The sequence below is a fragment of the Camponotus vicinus genome, unplaced genomic scaffold, assembly GCF_025532165.1.
Source record: "Camponotus vicinus isolate PSW18456_S1 unplaced genomic scaffold, iyCamVici1.0 SCAF_3, whole genome shotgun sequence".
In the NCBI taxonomy this organism is placed as follows: domain Eukaryota; kingdom Metazoa; phylum Arthropoda; class Insecta; order Hymenoptera; family Formicidae; genus Camponotus; species Camponotus vicinus.
In genome coordinates this window covers 3,080,534-3,098,387 of record NW_028141967.1, presented here as the reverse complement: position 1 = coordinate 3,098,387, position 17,854 = coordinate 3,080,534, and the positions used below count along the sequence as shown (strand labels likewise).

Here is a 17,854-nt window from a genome sequence, read left to right as displayed (position 1 = left end):
CTTACCCTTTCGTTCTCCCGAGACCACTGATGGCGATGCTCGATTCTCTCGTCGCTTTTTAAAACAATCGGCGCTCGTAAACAACGTCATTCTCAGCCCTTTGTTTCCGCCGCCATCTTGCAACGTGCTGCAGTTAACGCGGTGATTGTTGCTACAATTATTTTTATTGCTCGCGTATTTCCGGCGGCGTAATTTCGGAAATTCGTTCATTTCGAAACAGCCGTATAATCTGCAACGTTTGCGTGTTTCATTCCAATTTCAACAACAAATGTTTATTTTGCGTTAATTCTGTCGCACATGTATACATTTGAGAGACCTCAACAAAATTTTTGAATTATTGCAAAGCGTATATTATATTAATTTATATTATTATCTATTAGATTTTATTTTATTTTATTTGATATTTTGTATTTTATTTGATATTTTATATTGAATTTAGAAATCAAGTGTCGCAAATCTGTATTTGTTAAACAAATATCTTTCCCTCTAAATAGGATTACAATTATTCCACGAGAGCGATTTCATAAAAAGATATTTGTTTCCTGCTCATGTGTAATCGAGCGAATCGAGAAATTGTTATTTCCGTCGCTATTGTTGTTACTTCCAGACGACGAAAGCGATCTGGCTGGCGGTCATTTTCGCGCGGGAGGGCTTTAAAGCCTTTGAAAGAGTAGACAATAGCTCTTAGCATGTCGGGGTCGGTTAGCGGCGAGTGCTAAATGGAGCTCGACGATTTAAGAGCGGCATGCAATCAAGCGAAACGCGATTATTTGTCGCGATGTTACGAAGTTCACGCGTTACGAGACTTGCGCGAAAGCGTAGCATTTACAGAGATACAGAATTCTGCGAGATAAATAGAATTTAGTTTCAAACTTGAGTTAGAAAAATTAAAATTAAACTTCCAAGATTTAAACTTAATTTCGCTTCATTAAGAGTCAAAGTCATTGAAAGTTAAAATATGCGCGGAAAATTTGTCACAGTTGCTTCCGTTTAAAATAACTATTGTTTAAGAAGGAATGGCGATTAATTGCTTAATTTTTCCTGAATTACATAATATTGTTTATACATACTTTATTAAATATTTTAGTTTCTTATTTATACTAAAGGTAATTAAAAGTAAACACAAAATATTTAAATAAGCTTATAAATTAAATATAAATTATATATATATATATATATATATATATATATATATATATAATATATATAAATTATAAATATAATTATAAATATAATTTATAAATATAATTATATATATATATATAATTTATAAATTAAATATATTAACAAAGCAATTTTCTCATTTATTTACATTTTAATGAGCTGGCATTTAATCGAATCTTTAACTCTCAATACCGTTTTGTCCAATTCGCTGCTTAAATAAATCTCATCCTCTGAGAAGATTTCTTCAACGCTGAAATATGCCGCTTGTCTTTTAATTTCGACACGGCGATTTCAAAATCTCGTTTCCGTCGAGGGAATTAATAGCCGCTAGCTAGAGGGGAGGAAGACAAGGGGATGTTTAACAGCGATGATTAAGCGTCGTCGCATAAGAATGCATCCCGAGCGCATAATAATCTTGAACGATGCCTCATCGCGGCAATAAATGTCCCGCCGTCGTTGCTCTGAAGGGAAAAGGCGGATAAATTGAAATTACCCCCTGTATTCTCCCTCTTTTTCTCCCGCTCGAGGGGGGCAGGGGAGGGAGCTACAACGTACAACCCGCGAGCCCTTCATCGTCGGAGTTAAACCACGGTAAACAACGAGTAATGTCGGCGAGGGAAAAGGTCAGTCGCGATTTATTTCGTGGACGTCTTATCTTCATTTTCTTCGTTTGATAGCGATAATTCAGCGCGCGAGCGCTTTTTACACGCTTATAATATCCTTCCCTCGAAGGGAGAGGGATAACGGGCTTCGATTATCGAAATATCTCGCGGGGAGGACTTATGGTAAAATTTTTCTTTTTTAATTTTTTTAAATTTATTGCACCATTTTCATACGCGAGACTGAAGTTCAACACGGACAGTGGTTTCTTGCGTGAGTTTGCACGCGGCTTTCATTAGCGAGAGTTGCCAGCCGGAAGGCAGAGCGGTTAAAGTTGGGAAGCTGATTGGAGTACCTTGGCGGTTTACCGCCCCCGCAGTCTCTCTCTCTCCCCATCTCTTTCTCCTTCTCCCTCGTCTTCCATTCTCTTCGATTGTTTTCTAACTTTTCGAAAAGTGCCCGCGCTCATTGAGCGCAGGACAAACAATTCCGTTGGAATTCAATGATCCTGTTTATTCTTGCAAAAGCTCACCGTCACGAAAGAGGAGCCATTGTTCGATCAACGTTTAAAAGATATTATTTTCTCTCGGATCGTTTTCTCAGGTTTTTCGAATGTCCGAAGAAGCTCCCCGGATCCTTCGGAAAATTCTGGCGCGCTGTCAAAATTCATATTCCCGATTCTGCGCTCGAATAGTTTTCCCGGCTACACTAACGGAAGAAAAAAGAGGCAACCGTACCTGTCCCTTACGTCGAAATCCATATTTTCGAACTGGGACGCTCTATTTAATTTTGACAAATTAGAGAATCAATTTCATAACTCCATTTTAAGACAATTTAATTTGACGGCTCTTTTAGGGTTGAAAGGGTTAATCAGCGAAGAAAATTAACGGGCGATTTTTTTTTACAATAAAAAGATCCGCGCAAAGTTGGCGAGCTCGCGAAGGAGAGTCTCATCGATTTTACAATCTACCCCCTTCGCAGACTATTATCCCTCTTCCTCCTCCCGACTCCTCCCGATAACCCGACATCCTCCCCCTTACATGGTCGCGGGAGGAGAGCGAGTCCTTTCTTTTTCTTAATATAGGTAGGTACGTCGCTGATTCGCAGTTAATGAAGCGAGAATGAACGTCGGGGGGAAAAAGACACGTTTTGCAGAAATGGTGAAACGTGCGTCCGGAAATTTTCCAACGACGGTCGCCGAGGCAGGAATTTTTTTATAACTCGCGCGAGCAAAAATTTCGCGCGCATAAATGCCGGCCAGCTTGAAATTATGTACCAAACTATGCTCGTGCCGCACTTTTCCCGCTTCTGCAGTTGCGACTCTTTGCCCCGGTTACCCAGCGAAGTGCCCTATCGAGTGCAAGATTGGCCAATTTATTTCTTTGATTAAGTCAACGCTTGAAAATTTTATTGAAAAGAAATCTCAGCTAATTATTAATGAAACAATAATTAGTAGAAAATTATTAATTAAATACTTTGGTTAAGATTTGAGAAAATATATAAAAAATATAAAAAATGGATTGAAATATTCGTTGTATACAGAAAAAAAGGACATTCTTGTTTTGAAAATATATTTAGTTTTAACATCTTGAAATCTTGAAATGAGATTATATTGCGTTAATTAAAGAAAAATATAATTGCTTAAATAATTGCTTACTTGAATGAAGCCATTTTATATAGTTCAATCAAGAAAAATATATTCTTATGATTTAAGATTTAATTTTCTTGAATGGAAAAGAAACAATGTTAGATAGAAAATAACATTTTTAGATCAAAGATTATAATTTTCTTAAAGTAAAATTAAATAATTATATATTCTTAAGGTGACAATTACAATATTAAAATAAGACTGTAATATTGTTAAAATTTAAAATTATTAAATTCTTCTAAGAAGATTATAAATTGTTGCGTATATACGAAACAATAAACGTGTTAGTTTAAGTATATAAGTTTTGATTTGACACATTTTTTTTCTGTGTATCTATCACATTTCTGAAAATTCCCGAAAATTATATTTATTTAAAAATGAAATCATATAATATAATTATTTTATTATAATATTGCTTTATGATTTGTAATTCAAAATTCAAAATAGAATTTTATTTTATGTTATATTCTAGGATTCTGTTGAATTTTGTCGTGAATTATAAATAGATTGTCTAAAAGGCGAGTTTAAGCAGTAAATATAAATATTGTTTCTAAACTTTTCTTATATTTAAGGAGTTGGGATTTTATATAAAATCGGAGAGAAAGCGAACAATGAATTATTTAAGACACTCAATAATAATTCTTAATTTTAATGACATTTTTCTTGAAAATTAATTATTAATAATTAAATATAAAATTAATTAGACATTTTTCTTACAAAATAATTTTCCACAATACATAATATTTAATTTTCTAAAGTGACAACAGCAATCTCTCCAAACTACTGTTAAAAATACGCCACTGAAATTAATCACATCTTAGCTAAGTGAAACACATAGGGGCTCTCGTATTTTTCTTCTATCGAGAGTTGGCTACACAATTTCTTTCCATTGTTCCAGACATCCCCACGCCGGCTTGTAGTTACGTGAGATACAGCAGTTTGGAGGACGTGAGGCCGCAGGAGTTGGGCTTCCGCCAATTAGAATTCACGCCCACGGTCGTCTCAAAAATACGGTAAGGCTGCTCGCTTGCCTGCTTGTTCGCGTTCCTATAATCACGCCATTGTTAACTCGCTATTAAGAGGGAGGCGGACGCGCCGAGTCGAGTTGTCAAGACAGCTCCCTTTTAGAGGGCTCGAATTTAATTATGCCGGCTCGGTAACCTCTCAGGCAACGGAATGAATTTTCTAATTAGCAATGCGGCTGCTGTACCTACCCTACCTGCCTTTTGCACGCGTAAGGAAAATTTACGTAGCAGCGCAGTTGGCCAAACTCACTTCGACGACCTGTTTTGCATACAGCGTAAACTAATTACATTTGGTAATCGAACGATCGATCAATCGCGAAATTTCATAGCTGAAAGAGCGGAAACGCAATCGCAAAATGTAAAATAAAATTGATTTATCGATTACGGTTGAACCGGGGAGAAAATTTTTCCACGCCGAGAGAGGACAGTTTTCGAGTGCCTGAGATAAATTTAAAAAATTTTAAAATCTAGTTACCACGCGTGTGCGTAAAGTTCTTATTTATCACCGACCATTTACCCATTTATTACAACTCGATATTTAATATATTTTATTATTCTCGTTTGTAAGAATGCGATCGGAAATAATAATAGAAAATACACCCACGCATAAAATTCCTCCTGAATATTTTGCCGTGAAAATTATCGGTGAAAAATTTATCAATAAAATATTTTTATTGCATTTCCGATGAAACTCCCTCTGGAAATAAATAAGGAATTATTTTTATACGATGCAACGCGCGTCACGAGATATATATATATATACGCCCACGACGTATATTTTAATTAGACCGACGGCACGTGAAGCTCGGCCGATGTGTTAGCTACGTTCGATATCAATTAACGACTAATTATAGTGCAATATTTGCGAGGCTGGAATCACACGCGTCCTCGCCAGTGACACTCTTCAGCATAGATGAACTCGAGTATAAATACTTTACGATGCATCGTGAATAACGCTAGAAGACGTTTCATTATCATTAGCGTTATATACGCGTCGTTGTTATTATTATGTCATAATCACATTTCCGGCAGAGTTTGCGGGAGAGCGACCGGTATGAATTACAAATATTTGCCGGTGACTTCAAGTATCGATTTTGAAATGCTGATTACACGGCGAAAGAAGGACTGGCGGGGGACGAGGAGGAAGGGGGTGGGGGGGGAGAGGGAGGAGGACGGGGCCGGATAAAATTGATTCGTGGGCAAACAAGCGGTGGACGCAGCGAGATAGAAAAATCGTATTGACCGGTCAAATAATTCACCGCGCAATGGAATTTCCGCTCTCGAACGTTATTTAAACAACGCAAATGTTTGGCTATTTTGCAAGGATGCATATTTAATTAGAGTGCCTCGGCGCCATTTTAACGTGTGGCGAACTTTGTAGACCCTATAAAATATTTTGAGAATTTGCAGTGATGGTTAAACATGTGTAAATTTCCCTAAATTGGCCATAATTCGCAAAAATGATCAGACGAGTGTTTTTCGGGAAATCTTTAAAGAGATTTTAAAAGTCTTTTCGATACTTTGTTTTCGGAATTTCTTAAACGCTTTTCAACATTCTTTCAAAACTTTACAAAATTCTTTTCTAAAGATCGGAAATTTTCAAAGATCTTTGGGATCGTTGAATAATGCTGGAAATTGTTGCAGTTTTCGAATTATATCTTACGCCAACAAGTTGGAATCTTGAAGGATATTTTAATATAAAATAAAAATAAAAGTATAAATATAAAAATATAAAATAATATTAATATAAATATATAATAATTATATTAAATTATATTAATATAAAAATATAATAAAATATAATAAAAATATAATAAAGAAATATTATAATAAAAATATAATAAAAATATTATAATAATAATATTTTAAGAAATATTATAATATTTAAATAATAATATTTTAGAAATATTATAATAATAATATAATAAAAATATAATAAAGAAATATTATTTAATATAAAGTATAAAATACGATGTAAAAAATATTGAATTTAAATACAAAAATTGTTAAAATAAAGGTGATTTCCGCAGTTCTTGAAGTCTGAAAGTTTGCATTTCACGACTCCATTTCGTTAAATAGGATACTTTCTTTTAAATGCGCAGAGCCGCGGCTCGAATTAACCTTTTCATCGAACTGAACGTCATCGGTGCTTAGATTTCCGGTAACGAGCAGCAATGTTCGAGCGCCTCGATACATAGTAGAACGAGATAGAAAGTTGGACGATATCACGGAAGTTGAAGCGATTCAGGAATCCAAGTTTAAACAGCCCGCTGTTATTATGCGTCGAAGCTCGCAAGAATCGATTTCGAGCAGTCGCTTAATCCACCGCCATTCTATTGAAATAAATTTAATTGCAAAGCGTATCAATATGTTTTCTTGTACTTTAAGCGTCTGCGACTCTCTCAAGATCCTCAAGATGCAAAAACGCGAATGAAAAGGATATCTTTCTGCATCCTCTTTTTAGAACTAGAGATACGGCTCCGAAGCCGTCAGTCTGGATCAGACTGATTTTACGAGGGTGGTTTGAAAAGTTCGTGCAAAGTCAGAGAGACGGTACCACTGGTGTGTATCGAGGTTATTTTCAGTTAGTAGCATCTCTTGGAAGAACACATACCAAGTTTCAGCCAGATCGGTCTACTTCTCTGTGTTTGGCGTTCGTTTGAATTGAGGAAGTCGAGTGATTTCCAAAAAATGGATGAAAGAGAATTTGGCCGCAAAATTGACGGAGTTAAGGTTCCAATTCGTTCCGCATCCCCCCTATTCTCCAGATTTGGCTCCCTCGGACTACTACTTGTTCCCCGATATGAAGAAATGGTTGGCGGGAAGATTTTATTCAAACGAGGAGGTGATTGCGGAAACGAATGCCTATTTTGCAGAGTTGGACCAATCCTATTATTCGGAAGGGATCAACAAACTGGAGCAGCGTTGGACGAAGTGCATAAGCCTAAAAGGAGACTACGTTGAAGAATAAAAAAGGTTTATCCCGAAAAATTAAGTAGCTTTCATTCTTGCACGGACTTTTCAAACCACCCTCGTATAAAGTTCCCTTAAATCTCTCTTGAAAACGATATTTCAAATCCGAGATAAAGAGCCGCAAAAAACCACGCAAACACCTCGGTCGATCGGCTCGATATCTCGTAGTTATAGCAGACCGAAAAGCCAGTAGCGAAGGTGGAGTATCGCGTCGTATGCATTCATGCGCGGTTCGTCCTGATACAAAGGGACGTGTCCTGTATAACGCGACGTGCAGGGCACACATCCAACTACTCTTTCTCTCTCCCTCTCTCTCTCTCTCGCTTCTGTCTATCTCTCCAGCCATGGAGCAGCGATAATTTAGTTATCGAGACGATCGATAACGTTGCGGCCGGGAAGGCCACTGATGTGGCTTGATTAACGAAAATTCTCCTTACGATGGCGATGTCCCCTCTATTCGAGCGTTCGCCCACCGATGTTTACGCGGCCACCCCCGCTGTGAACGAAATTAACCGGCGTGACATAATTAAAGGAAGCAGGATCCCTTTTTCCGCTTCACGTGGAGAATAATTATTGCGTCTTTTTTCAACATGGCTTTTCTTGATCAGCTTATTTTCGTATTTGCAGAGAATCTGGCTATACAATAATATTAATATCTAGAGAAATATTGAATAAAAGCAGTTTTTTTAGAAGAGAAAGAGAGAGAAAAACTCCGAGAAATTTATAAAAAAAGATTCGAGAAACTTTGAGGGAACGAGAAACACTCTCTGCAAAAAAAAAGGGGGAAAAAAATAGTCGGAGTTTCTCGGTCTCTTGAACGCGTCTCGCTACAGACAGCTCCAGGGGAGGATCTTTGCATTCTTGGAGAGCAAATCCCGCGGGAGATGAAGTATCCGCCGGGTGTCCTGCCTCAAGATTTCACGAGGGCGGACGGTGAGCGGAATGTCGAACGACCCGTCTCACCCTCGTCGGGCGAAAATAATCGCTCGGGCCAAGTGCCAGGCGTCGAATGTCGCCGAGTCACCGTTCCCTCGAATTCGCCGCCGAAGGGAGGATCCCGGACTGTTTTAAACGACAATCGCATTAGTACGGGACGGCGGACTGATTGCCGCCGACTTTCTCGCCCGCTCTTTGATAGTTCCGCGCGCCAAGTTTTGGCCGCGAAGCTCCGTCAAAGCCACCGGAACTCCGCGTAAACTCGTTCATTCCGCTCGCGAAACTTTCCCGGGAAACGTCGCTGTCATCGTGCCAAATCGGTTGTCGGTGGATAAGTATCGAGAAATCGCGATCCTCGCGAGATTGACTGGAAAGATTGCTCGTTTTGGGTTTTAGCAATAATGACAAGTCGATGAGAGATGAACTTCATCTTGGCTTCATCTTGGTGACCTGAAGAGAAGAGAATTATGGAGATTTTGTAAAAATCGGACATGACATCCATTAACAAACAATAGAAATTATTTTTCCGCTTTTTATTAATAAAACAAATAACGATAATTATATGCTTGAAACCTTCCTTGATTAATAAGAAATTGATGTGCAAAAGATGATATCGAACTACGTTATAGTTATCGAGAATATCCGTTACAATCAATCCGAGCTCGATGAAACGCATACCGTAGGTTGGCAGCAGTCGGGAGTAAAAATAGAAATTTTTGAGCGAAAAAGATTCCCAGTACTTTGGAAAACATAATCCTTCCTTTCCTAAGAAGATTCCTTAAGAAGCAATTTATTCCGTTTCCAAAGGAACGATAGAGGATCCTAGAAGGGTCGGACATTTAAATTAAGTGGCTTCCTTTCGAAATTAGATCAGGGAGAATGTTCGCCGCGTGTTTTTCGCCGCCACGTCTTGACCGGAATATTTCACCCAGATCGATGATTAAAGTCGACGATCGAATAATAAGATTGCTATCGGATCGTACGATTATGAAAAATAAACGGAAAAAAGATTTGAAGAGCGAGAGCGGAATATATAAGTTGCCTAAGGTTTATTTAAGACACAATGTATTTAACAATGAATTTTACAAATGGTGGACTTGTTCCTCCTCTAAATCATCTCTTCATTTAGTATTTAAATTTGTATGTGCTCTGAATTATTTGTGATATTTTAAATAATAGATAGTAGCACGCAATGATTTGTAAAATGCATGTTTTAATGTGCAATTTGTCCGAGTAAATTTTAACAATTTTTTCAAATTGCACGAAACATTTTCTTTGCGTTTCCGGTCTTTCTTCTTCTCTACATTTTTATTTTTATCGCAACCAATATCCGCGAGATTTGTCTATGTGATAGGATGATGATATTCTTGATGGATATCATGCGAGTCGATACCTTGAATTTATTTGCAAGGTACGAGGGAGATCGTCAATATTTGTTGTTAACAATTATATATATCAATGTGAAGGAAATATTCTGTTTTCCGTACCTTCAAGCAATTTACAATATATATATCGCATGTTACAGAAACTGTACATCTTTGATAAAGTTAGAATTTTCGGAAATCTTCGCATTTTTTATCTAATTCATTGTTTTAATTAAATTTATCATTTTTTTGTTATAAATTTTATATCTTTTACTGAAAATTTTCCTCTCTTTTTCTATAGTAATATAATTTTCGAAAATATTTAAATGGCACACTTTATACAGGATTTTTACAAACTTTAAAGATTTTATTTTTTTATTCCTAAAAGGAACTAAAATTTTCTTTAATTTCAGATACTTTACATAAGCAAAATACTATTTATATCATGTGTTTCTGATTGTCAGAAATTATTTTGATTGAAAATCATCACGATTATACTTCTCCATATCTTTGAATTTTTATAAATTTTTAACTTTTACTTAAATGTATAACATTTCAATCGATTCTTAATCATCCTGCGATAAATATAGATCCTCGCGTCCTGCACAAGATAATTTTAATCATCAAGACATAAATCGACGCCCTCGTTTCACTCACGCTACATTTATCCACTATTAGTAATACACGATTTAGTCTCATCTTTCTCTGTCTCTCTTTCTCTTTGACTCATTCTGCTTCACGGATTCTCTTGCGGCGTCATCCGTCATGATTTATAATAATATTATTGCCATACATAAATCGACATTATAAAATATTCCAGGTTGGAAAATGTTAAAATAAATTAAAATATTTATCTCCATCATTGTACGATTTTCATAACAAATATGTGACCATGAATAAACTGAATCGTAACACAAGTTTTAGTAATCTTTTTTAAATCACGGCTGCAATTATGCATTTATCTGCAATTAAAAAAGGATTAAAAATACTCGGAGGAAAACGCATCGCAGTTGAAAGTATTTTCGTTGACGCGCATCGGAATTGCAAATATCCATCGTCGGGATAAAGATTGGCGCTGTCGTTTGACACGAAGCGAGAACGGGAAAAAGCAGATGGTGGTCCGTGAGCTGGAGAAGGAAGCCATACGTCTAGATTAATTTCACATCACACGGATATTCCAAATTTTTGGAAAAAGACGCGAGTGAACTGTCAGATTTCACGTGATTATTCTTCGATCGAGAGATAGAAAGGAGACAAACTCGAAAGCGCGTGATGACAATTTGTTAAATGGATGTATAATGACATTTAGATATGTATTTTTTAAATTTAGTGAGTATGCGTTGCGTTTGTTCTAATATAATAATTTTTTTTCTTATAATAAATAAATAATATTTTGCTCGCAAATGACTCTTGCGTTAATGGCGGTAATCTATTAAATATGCAAATTAATTCTTTTTAATTGGAGACACATGTGTATGTCTGATGTTGTTCGCTGTCCTTTTCGAAAGCCCACATAAATAACTCGACACACTGCGCCGTTTCTGTTGCAAAACTAATTTCCCGGCGGGACTCAGGTGGATCGCGACAAACCGCATGCAACTCTCGGCCGGAATAATTTCTGCCTTTGTGCAAAAAAAAAGGAGCGGATTTTAGAATTAAAGCGACCGAAACGAAATGTGTAAATTATCTTTTTAAGCTAATTGTAATTGATGCAAATTATGTATTTTTATATTCCAGAATTAGAAAACAGACGTATAATAATGTCCCCCGCGAAAATGAATTCTTTTTTAAAATATGGCAATAGAATCCCCATTTTTTACAATTTTTCAGACTGAAACTTTTACAAGAAAAGATTGAAAGATTGAAATTACAAATTTATTTGTAAAATAAACATTCTCAAAAATTATAATTCTTTATTTTTTATAATCGTATAACATTTTTTTGAGAAAGCAGGTTCTTTTTTTTTTGGAAGATGTCAAGTTTGGCTAAAAAAGAAAAGCCACGAGATTACGGTATAAAAGTTGCGATTTTGGGGGGATAACTCGCACGGTTCTTCGAGAATCGATAACCGGGCGAAGATACGCGAGAGATAGGCCGATTGCGATTCTAATAATGCGCTCGAGGAAGCATGTCGTTTCGGTGCAACAGGTGACGCGACTCGAAATTGTCAGCGTTTCATCTGATGATAAAATCAAGCTGTGGGTTACAACGTGCGGGTTGAGAAGCTTGGCTCGTTCCTAAAATCGGTCCGCGATGCAATCAGACGTTTCAACGCCGATATGCATCGGACCAGTTGCATCTCCGCGCTGCACCAGAATAACCATTATTTTCCAGAGGGGCTTTAGCGCTTTAATTGATCGATTTCACATTAATGATTATATAAAAATTTAAAAGTTTTTAATGGAAAAATTTATTTCTGTGTAGACTCTCGAATTTTAAATTTATTTAAATTTAATGAGTGTTTTCTCTCTTGCAATTGGAGAAATTAAATATTTGGGATTTTTCCTCTGAGAGGAGAAAGGGGATTTAAAAATAACAATTATTATATAATTAATCAACAGATTATTATATTATCTTTTTTACAATTTTCTATATTTTAAAATTTGAGCCCTCTTAAAATATTATTTTTATTTTCTCTTATTTTTATATTTATAATACATTTATAATACCGTTATATATAAGAGAGAAAAAGAGGGAGAATTAATTTTTATCGCAATACCCGATGGAGATTTCGGCGCCACTCATCATGCGTTTGGCGAACGGGAGGCGAGATAAGATTTTCGGAAATTTATCGCGGCATCACGATGCCGCCGCCACGAGCTTTAAGACTCTCATTTTCGCCAGCTTCGAACCCTTATCGAGTCGCGAGGAAAGATCGGGGAAGGATCTATCGAGAGGCTGGCCGACAAAAAATGTCCGACCTGCAAAATGCAGAGACGCGTAGGCGGCTTCCCTTCTCCCTCTCTTCTCTTCTGTTTTCCCTCTCCTGGGCGTCCTCAGACAATTTATCAGGGATTTCGGTTCGAATCCTGCGGGCTATCGTTCCGCGTGCGCGCACGACCTATATTTTTTACAACCTTTTTTTTTTCTCAGCCGTTTTTCACGCCGCGGGCTCGTGCGGGTTTTATCGAATTTATCCCGAAAATAACGCCGTATAATTTAGCCGGTGGAATCGCGAGGATGAGAATAAGCCGCGGCTTATTTTAATCGTCCTTTAAATCTTCGATTATTAGTACCTTTGCCTTTTTCAAAATTCCTCGAAATCGTTCAACAAACCGCGATCGCATTAATTCTTAAGCCTCAGGATTGTTCTTTTCAAGCTGATTAGATTTTAGACCCTACTCAATTTTTCAAAGTCCAATCTTTTAAAATTTTTTAAATTCTCAAATTTTAGTCAGGAAAGCTTTTTCATTTTATAGAAAACTTTTTATCTCCTTTTATTATTAAAAAAAAATGTTATTAGAAAATCTTGATTAAGACTGAAAGATAAATTGATTAATGAAAATTCAAGTATTTTATGAAGTCGGCAACATTTTCGATGATACCGTAGATTATTACTATGAACCTTACTAAGGAGGTTCATAGTGGATCGTAAATTAGTCTCCGCGAGACATAAAGTCGACCGCAAACCAGTCAATAATTCATCGCGGATCGCCGAAAATCCTATCGCGTATCCTAAAAGTGGCGACTCGACTGTATCCGACAAAGGATAGAAATAATCTGGCGAACACATACATGCACAAATTCAATAAACTCAAAGCGTCAGTGGGAAAGATCCCGAGGTCTTTAAAATTAAACAGACGCCATTTGCGAGGGGAGGTCCGAGATGATTCGCGATAAAGCGCGGGATCTCTGGAAGGTTTAATAAGCTCTTCCGAGGATCCAAGAATCTATGAAGCTCTAAAAATCTCGGGTTCCCGAAATATCCTTGGGAGAAACGTCGCGGCCGTCATTCAGCTCGGGGAATAAACTCAGGCGAGAGGGCGATTTCCAATCTTTGTGCCTGAAAATCGTCCTTTATCCTTCAGTCGGAATCACCCCGGCGGGAAGAAAAGAAGTATAAGGATATAACCTCGTCCCCGGGAAAACTTCCTCGGTTCTCCCTCCTCCCTCGGCTCGTGTCCGGCTCGTCGGGACCGAGAAAACGAGTTCTCGTGCCGCGGGGTAGTTTGGATTACAGGCAAAATACGTCGAAACGGAATCCCTTCATCCCTTAAGGCCGCTTCTTTTCTTTTCCCTCTCTTTGAGCTCTTCACGACAACGTCACGGTGAACGCAATATACGTACCAAGGATAAAGAGAATCAAGTCTGATCAAAAATTAAGCGCGATCAGGAGCAAAGCTACCCGAGAAAAATTTTATTCTCTTAATTTTCGAAAAATTTTATTCTCGTAATTTTCGATGCTTTATTTTATTTAAGAGTGACAATTAAAATCGCACGCTTATAAAAAATTTTTAAATTGTGGATCAAGAACTTTTACGAATCCTGGATTAAATTAAATCTCTTGTATATTAAATTAGGGAAAAGGATAAGAATGATTGCATCGAAAATAATTAAACGATGCGATTCATGAACTACGTCTCTAGCGAATCGAGGGGTTGTATAATGGAATCACTGAGTTGTAGAATCTTGAAATTTCGTGGCTTTCATTTCACCTTCCGAGACAGGAATAAACCTCCGGTGAAAAGATAAAAAGTAAGCGACCGCGTTGAAAAAGGAGGAGAATGCGAGAAGAGCGTGAGACGATAAAGGACATCGCGGGGGAAATAGATCGGCAAAAGCAACCGCGGTTTACCGATGTGAACACGACCGACTTATAAGCCAGGGACGTTTAATTCCCTCGCTGCATTAATATAGATTATTTTTCAATTGTGGAAACTGCACGCGGGAGCTGTTTTCGTGAATCTTGAAAATTTTATTTCGCGAAAAAGGATGTATTCTGAAAATTACTATTTTTATTACGCGAGGAAGGCAAATATTTTTTCGTTCAAAGATTACTTAGTTTACATGCAAATCTGGGAATCTTTTATAAATTCTCAAGCTTGAAATAAAAAAACATAAATAATTCTTAAGGATGCAAATTTATCTCTGTACGATTTTAAGCGGATATACCTTTTCCGTCGGGATAATGGCGTTCGACTCGCCTCTCTCGGTTGAAAATAATTTAGCGATCGAGGCATTGACGCGTCGCGACGGATAAAATCCCCTCGGGGGCAGGGGAGGGAGGATCGAGAGGGAAGACTCGGCAGAGAACTCTCTGGGAAAGCCGTTCGTCATTCTTCCCGATGGCTATTCAGCTACATGTTAAATGGTATCCCTTTGCGTCCCCCCCTCTCCCCGACACCCGGGACTCATCATTTGTCTCATTCTGCATCCCGTGACGTCCTCTTTTCGCACCGTCTCGCAACAACGAGTCCGTTCCCCTCCCTCACCGACGCCGCGGTAGCCATCTTGCCGCCCTTTTCTCCGTTCCCATTGTTGCCGGCCCTTCATTGTCTCCCGTCGACGTAACTCGCTCGACCAGCACCCCGGCTTGTGCCGGAAACGGAGATGCTGTGCGCGCGTCTGCTCGCGTTCTGCTCGTCAGAAAAAAATACGCGAAAAATTGCGAGCGAGGTCGGGCAAAACGTTGAACGCGTTGTCGGCGCTGATTAAAATATCGTCGCTGACCGACTCTCCGGATTACTGGGCAAATTGTCCATTCAAATTCCACGGGTGCATACTAAAAATATTATTAAAAACTAGAAAAAAAAGAGAGAGAGAAAATCTGGGCACATATTTACGCATACGTACATGTTTTAGCGATTCCAAGGGAAAAAAGCCGACCTTTCCTTCATTAGTGAATCTCAGTTCCTGCTTTTGGTCAGCCGGTGCGAGAACAAAAATATATCCGGCGGAAGAAAAGAAAGGTATATTGTTCTCTTCGAGGGAGATGCACGGCTGGTATAATTAAATACATTATTAAGCCTCCGCGCTCCCTCCGGCTGACCATATTCGTTCCGTTTCTACTTCCTCGACGATATGAAATATCGTCGAGCAATCCAGCGTGTAAAGGCGTCATGATCGACGTGCGAAATAAGGGCAAAATTCACGGTTGAATTACAGGGCGTGCCGACCGAACGTTTGGAATTCTCGTTTATCAAATACGTGACGTCTTTAGCCGCTTAAATTAAACGAGCCCGTTGTAACTACTACTCCGAATACGAACATTTATCTTCGTAACCGTAACTGGTCCCCCTGTTTTCCGACGTGCCTTTAGATGACCTTCACGATATTCGTTTTTCGTCGTGTCAAACGATCTTCCCCCTTCCTCTCCCTCTTTATCCCATTCGCGCGATCCTTAATGATCTCGATATTCATCTTATTTAAAGGAGGGATAGCCATAGGAAAAAAAGGAGAGAAAAGATTTATTCATTATTGCACAGATTAATTCGTATCGGAATCAAACCGAGGGAAAGAGATACCCGAGCAGGATTTATTCGACTTTCTGACGCGAGAGAAATTTCCTAAAAAATTCTGCAGCTCTCATCGATATTTTTCGAGATTGGAAATTTCGACAAAAGTTGATGAAATTGTGCAATGCGTTTAAACGTCGAGTCTTAAACGAACAGTCGGAATTTTATCCGAATTAATAACGGCGGAACTAACGGCCTGACGTTCGCTTCTTCGAGCTCCCCGGGATCAAAGACTTAGTTTAATTAGAAGCGTCTGCAGGAAAAGCGACGGGGGCGGCTTCAAAGTGCGGCCATAATCAGCGCGTTAACGAGCCTGGCGTACTAAAATCGTTACTTTGACGCATCGCAATTATTTATTGTGACGAGAATCTGCTGCTAAATTGGCTTCTTGCGATCCTCGACGAAAGACAGCACGATCAAAGCGCGTATTTACTTTAATTAGTCGGCGAAACTGCTCCGCTGCGTCTATTAGATGGAATTAACGTGATTCCGGATGTCGCACGTGTATTTGCACTCGAGATACAAGCAGCGAAAAACGATTGTGTCAATTGAAGAATGGAAAGCGTGTCGGCGGATTTTTCCGAATATCTAAGAATCATCGGAATTAATTTTTCGTATAATAATGGATCTTAAAATACTAGTCGATTAGATTATTTTGAAGATTAATTTGATAATAAAATACTTTTTACACATCCACGCATATTTTTCGGGAGAATTCCTGGTTCCTGTTACACATTGCCGAAATTTACATCTCGAAATTTACAATTGTATTATATTACATTTGAAATACAAATATAATATAATACAATTGTATTTTATTAAATTTGAAATAATACGTGAAAAAGAGAGAAAGGGAAATACGTGTACAAAAAAAATATCACGAATTTACAATAGAAACTTGCTCGAAAAGTAATTTACTTGTGAAAATAAAGTATGAAAACACAAACGACAATTATACAAAGGCATAATTACAAGAGTATAAATTAAAAAAAAAACCTATATGTGTAATTAACGTGAGAAAAATTGTCTTGAGGATTCTCTTCGAATTCCATCCAAACAATTCTCGCGATAAACTGAAGCGAGGATACTTTATCGTATTTAGGCTGGGAAGAGACGATTTCAAAGGCAAGATGGGACGCTCCTTTAAGAGCGATCTTGGTGCAAAAAGCGGAGACATTATGAACTCTAAGGGTCAATAATTCGGGGAAGATGCGACGCGACACCGGGTGGAGTGGCACTTTTGCACGAAATCCGAGCTTTGATGATGCTCGCGTGACAACGCCCCGTCGCGTCTTCTGAAATTTCATGCCAAAGTGTAAGACGCTGTAAGCTCTGAGACGCACAGCTGGACGGGTACACATTAGAGTTAGGAACGCGATGCGAAAGAATTGATCGAGTTTGTCGGCGTAATACGAACTCGGGAAAATAAATCTCTTCCGTTAGTGTATTCATCGCTTTTCCATATTATTTCGCGACGAATGATTTTGAACGAAAATACCCTCTCACTTAATTTAATTGCAATTGGTTTGAAGACTCGCAAGCTGCAGCTCGAAGATCGCAAAAGTACAAGGGAGGCAAAAACGGAGTGTGTTTTTACGGAAATTGCTGTATCTTGTTTAGAAAATAACTGAGAAGTGAACAATAACCATCTGCGCATCTGTTATTCTTTCCCTCCCTCTGTAAAATGTA

The 17,854-nt window shown here is 38.0% G+C and overlaps 2 protein-coding genes across 6 annotated transcripts in view; one reads left to right on the top strand and one right to left on the bottom strand.

Moving 5' to 3' along the window:
- The window catches only part of LOC145969388 (uncharacterized), a 133,313-nt gene that overhangs the window by 5,837 nt on the left and 109,622 nt on the right, over positions 1-17,854 (bottom strand). The gene's annotated exons all lie outside the window — the stretch shown is intronic.
- Positions 1-17,854, top strand: part of LOC145969385 (uncharacterized) — a 101,979-nt gene that overhangs the window by 52,230 nt on the left and 31,895 nt on the right. For 4 of the 5 annotated variants that reach the window (XM_083095483.1, XM_083095484.1, XM_083095486.1 and 1 more), the window contains one exon: positions 4,311-4,425. The exons of the other annotated variant lie outside the window; for it this stretch is intronic. In XM_083095483.1, the coding sequence (XP_082951609.1) occupies positions 4,311-4,425 (115 nt within the window). The remainder of the gene's footprint in view (positions 1-4,310; positions 4,426-17,854) is intronic. 5 annotated transcript variants of the gene reach the window in all.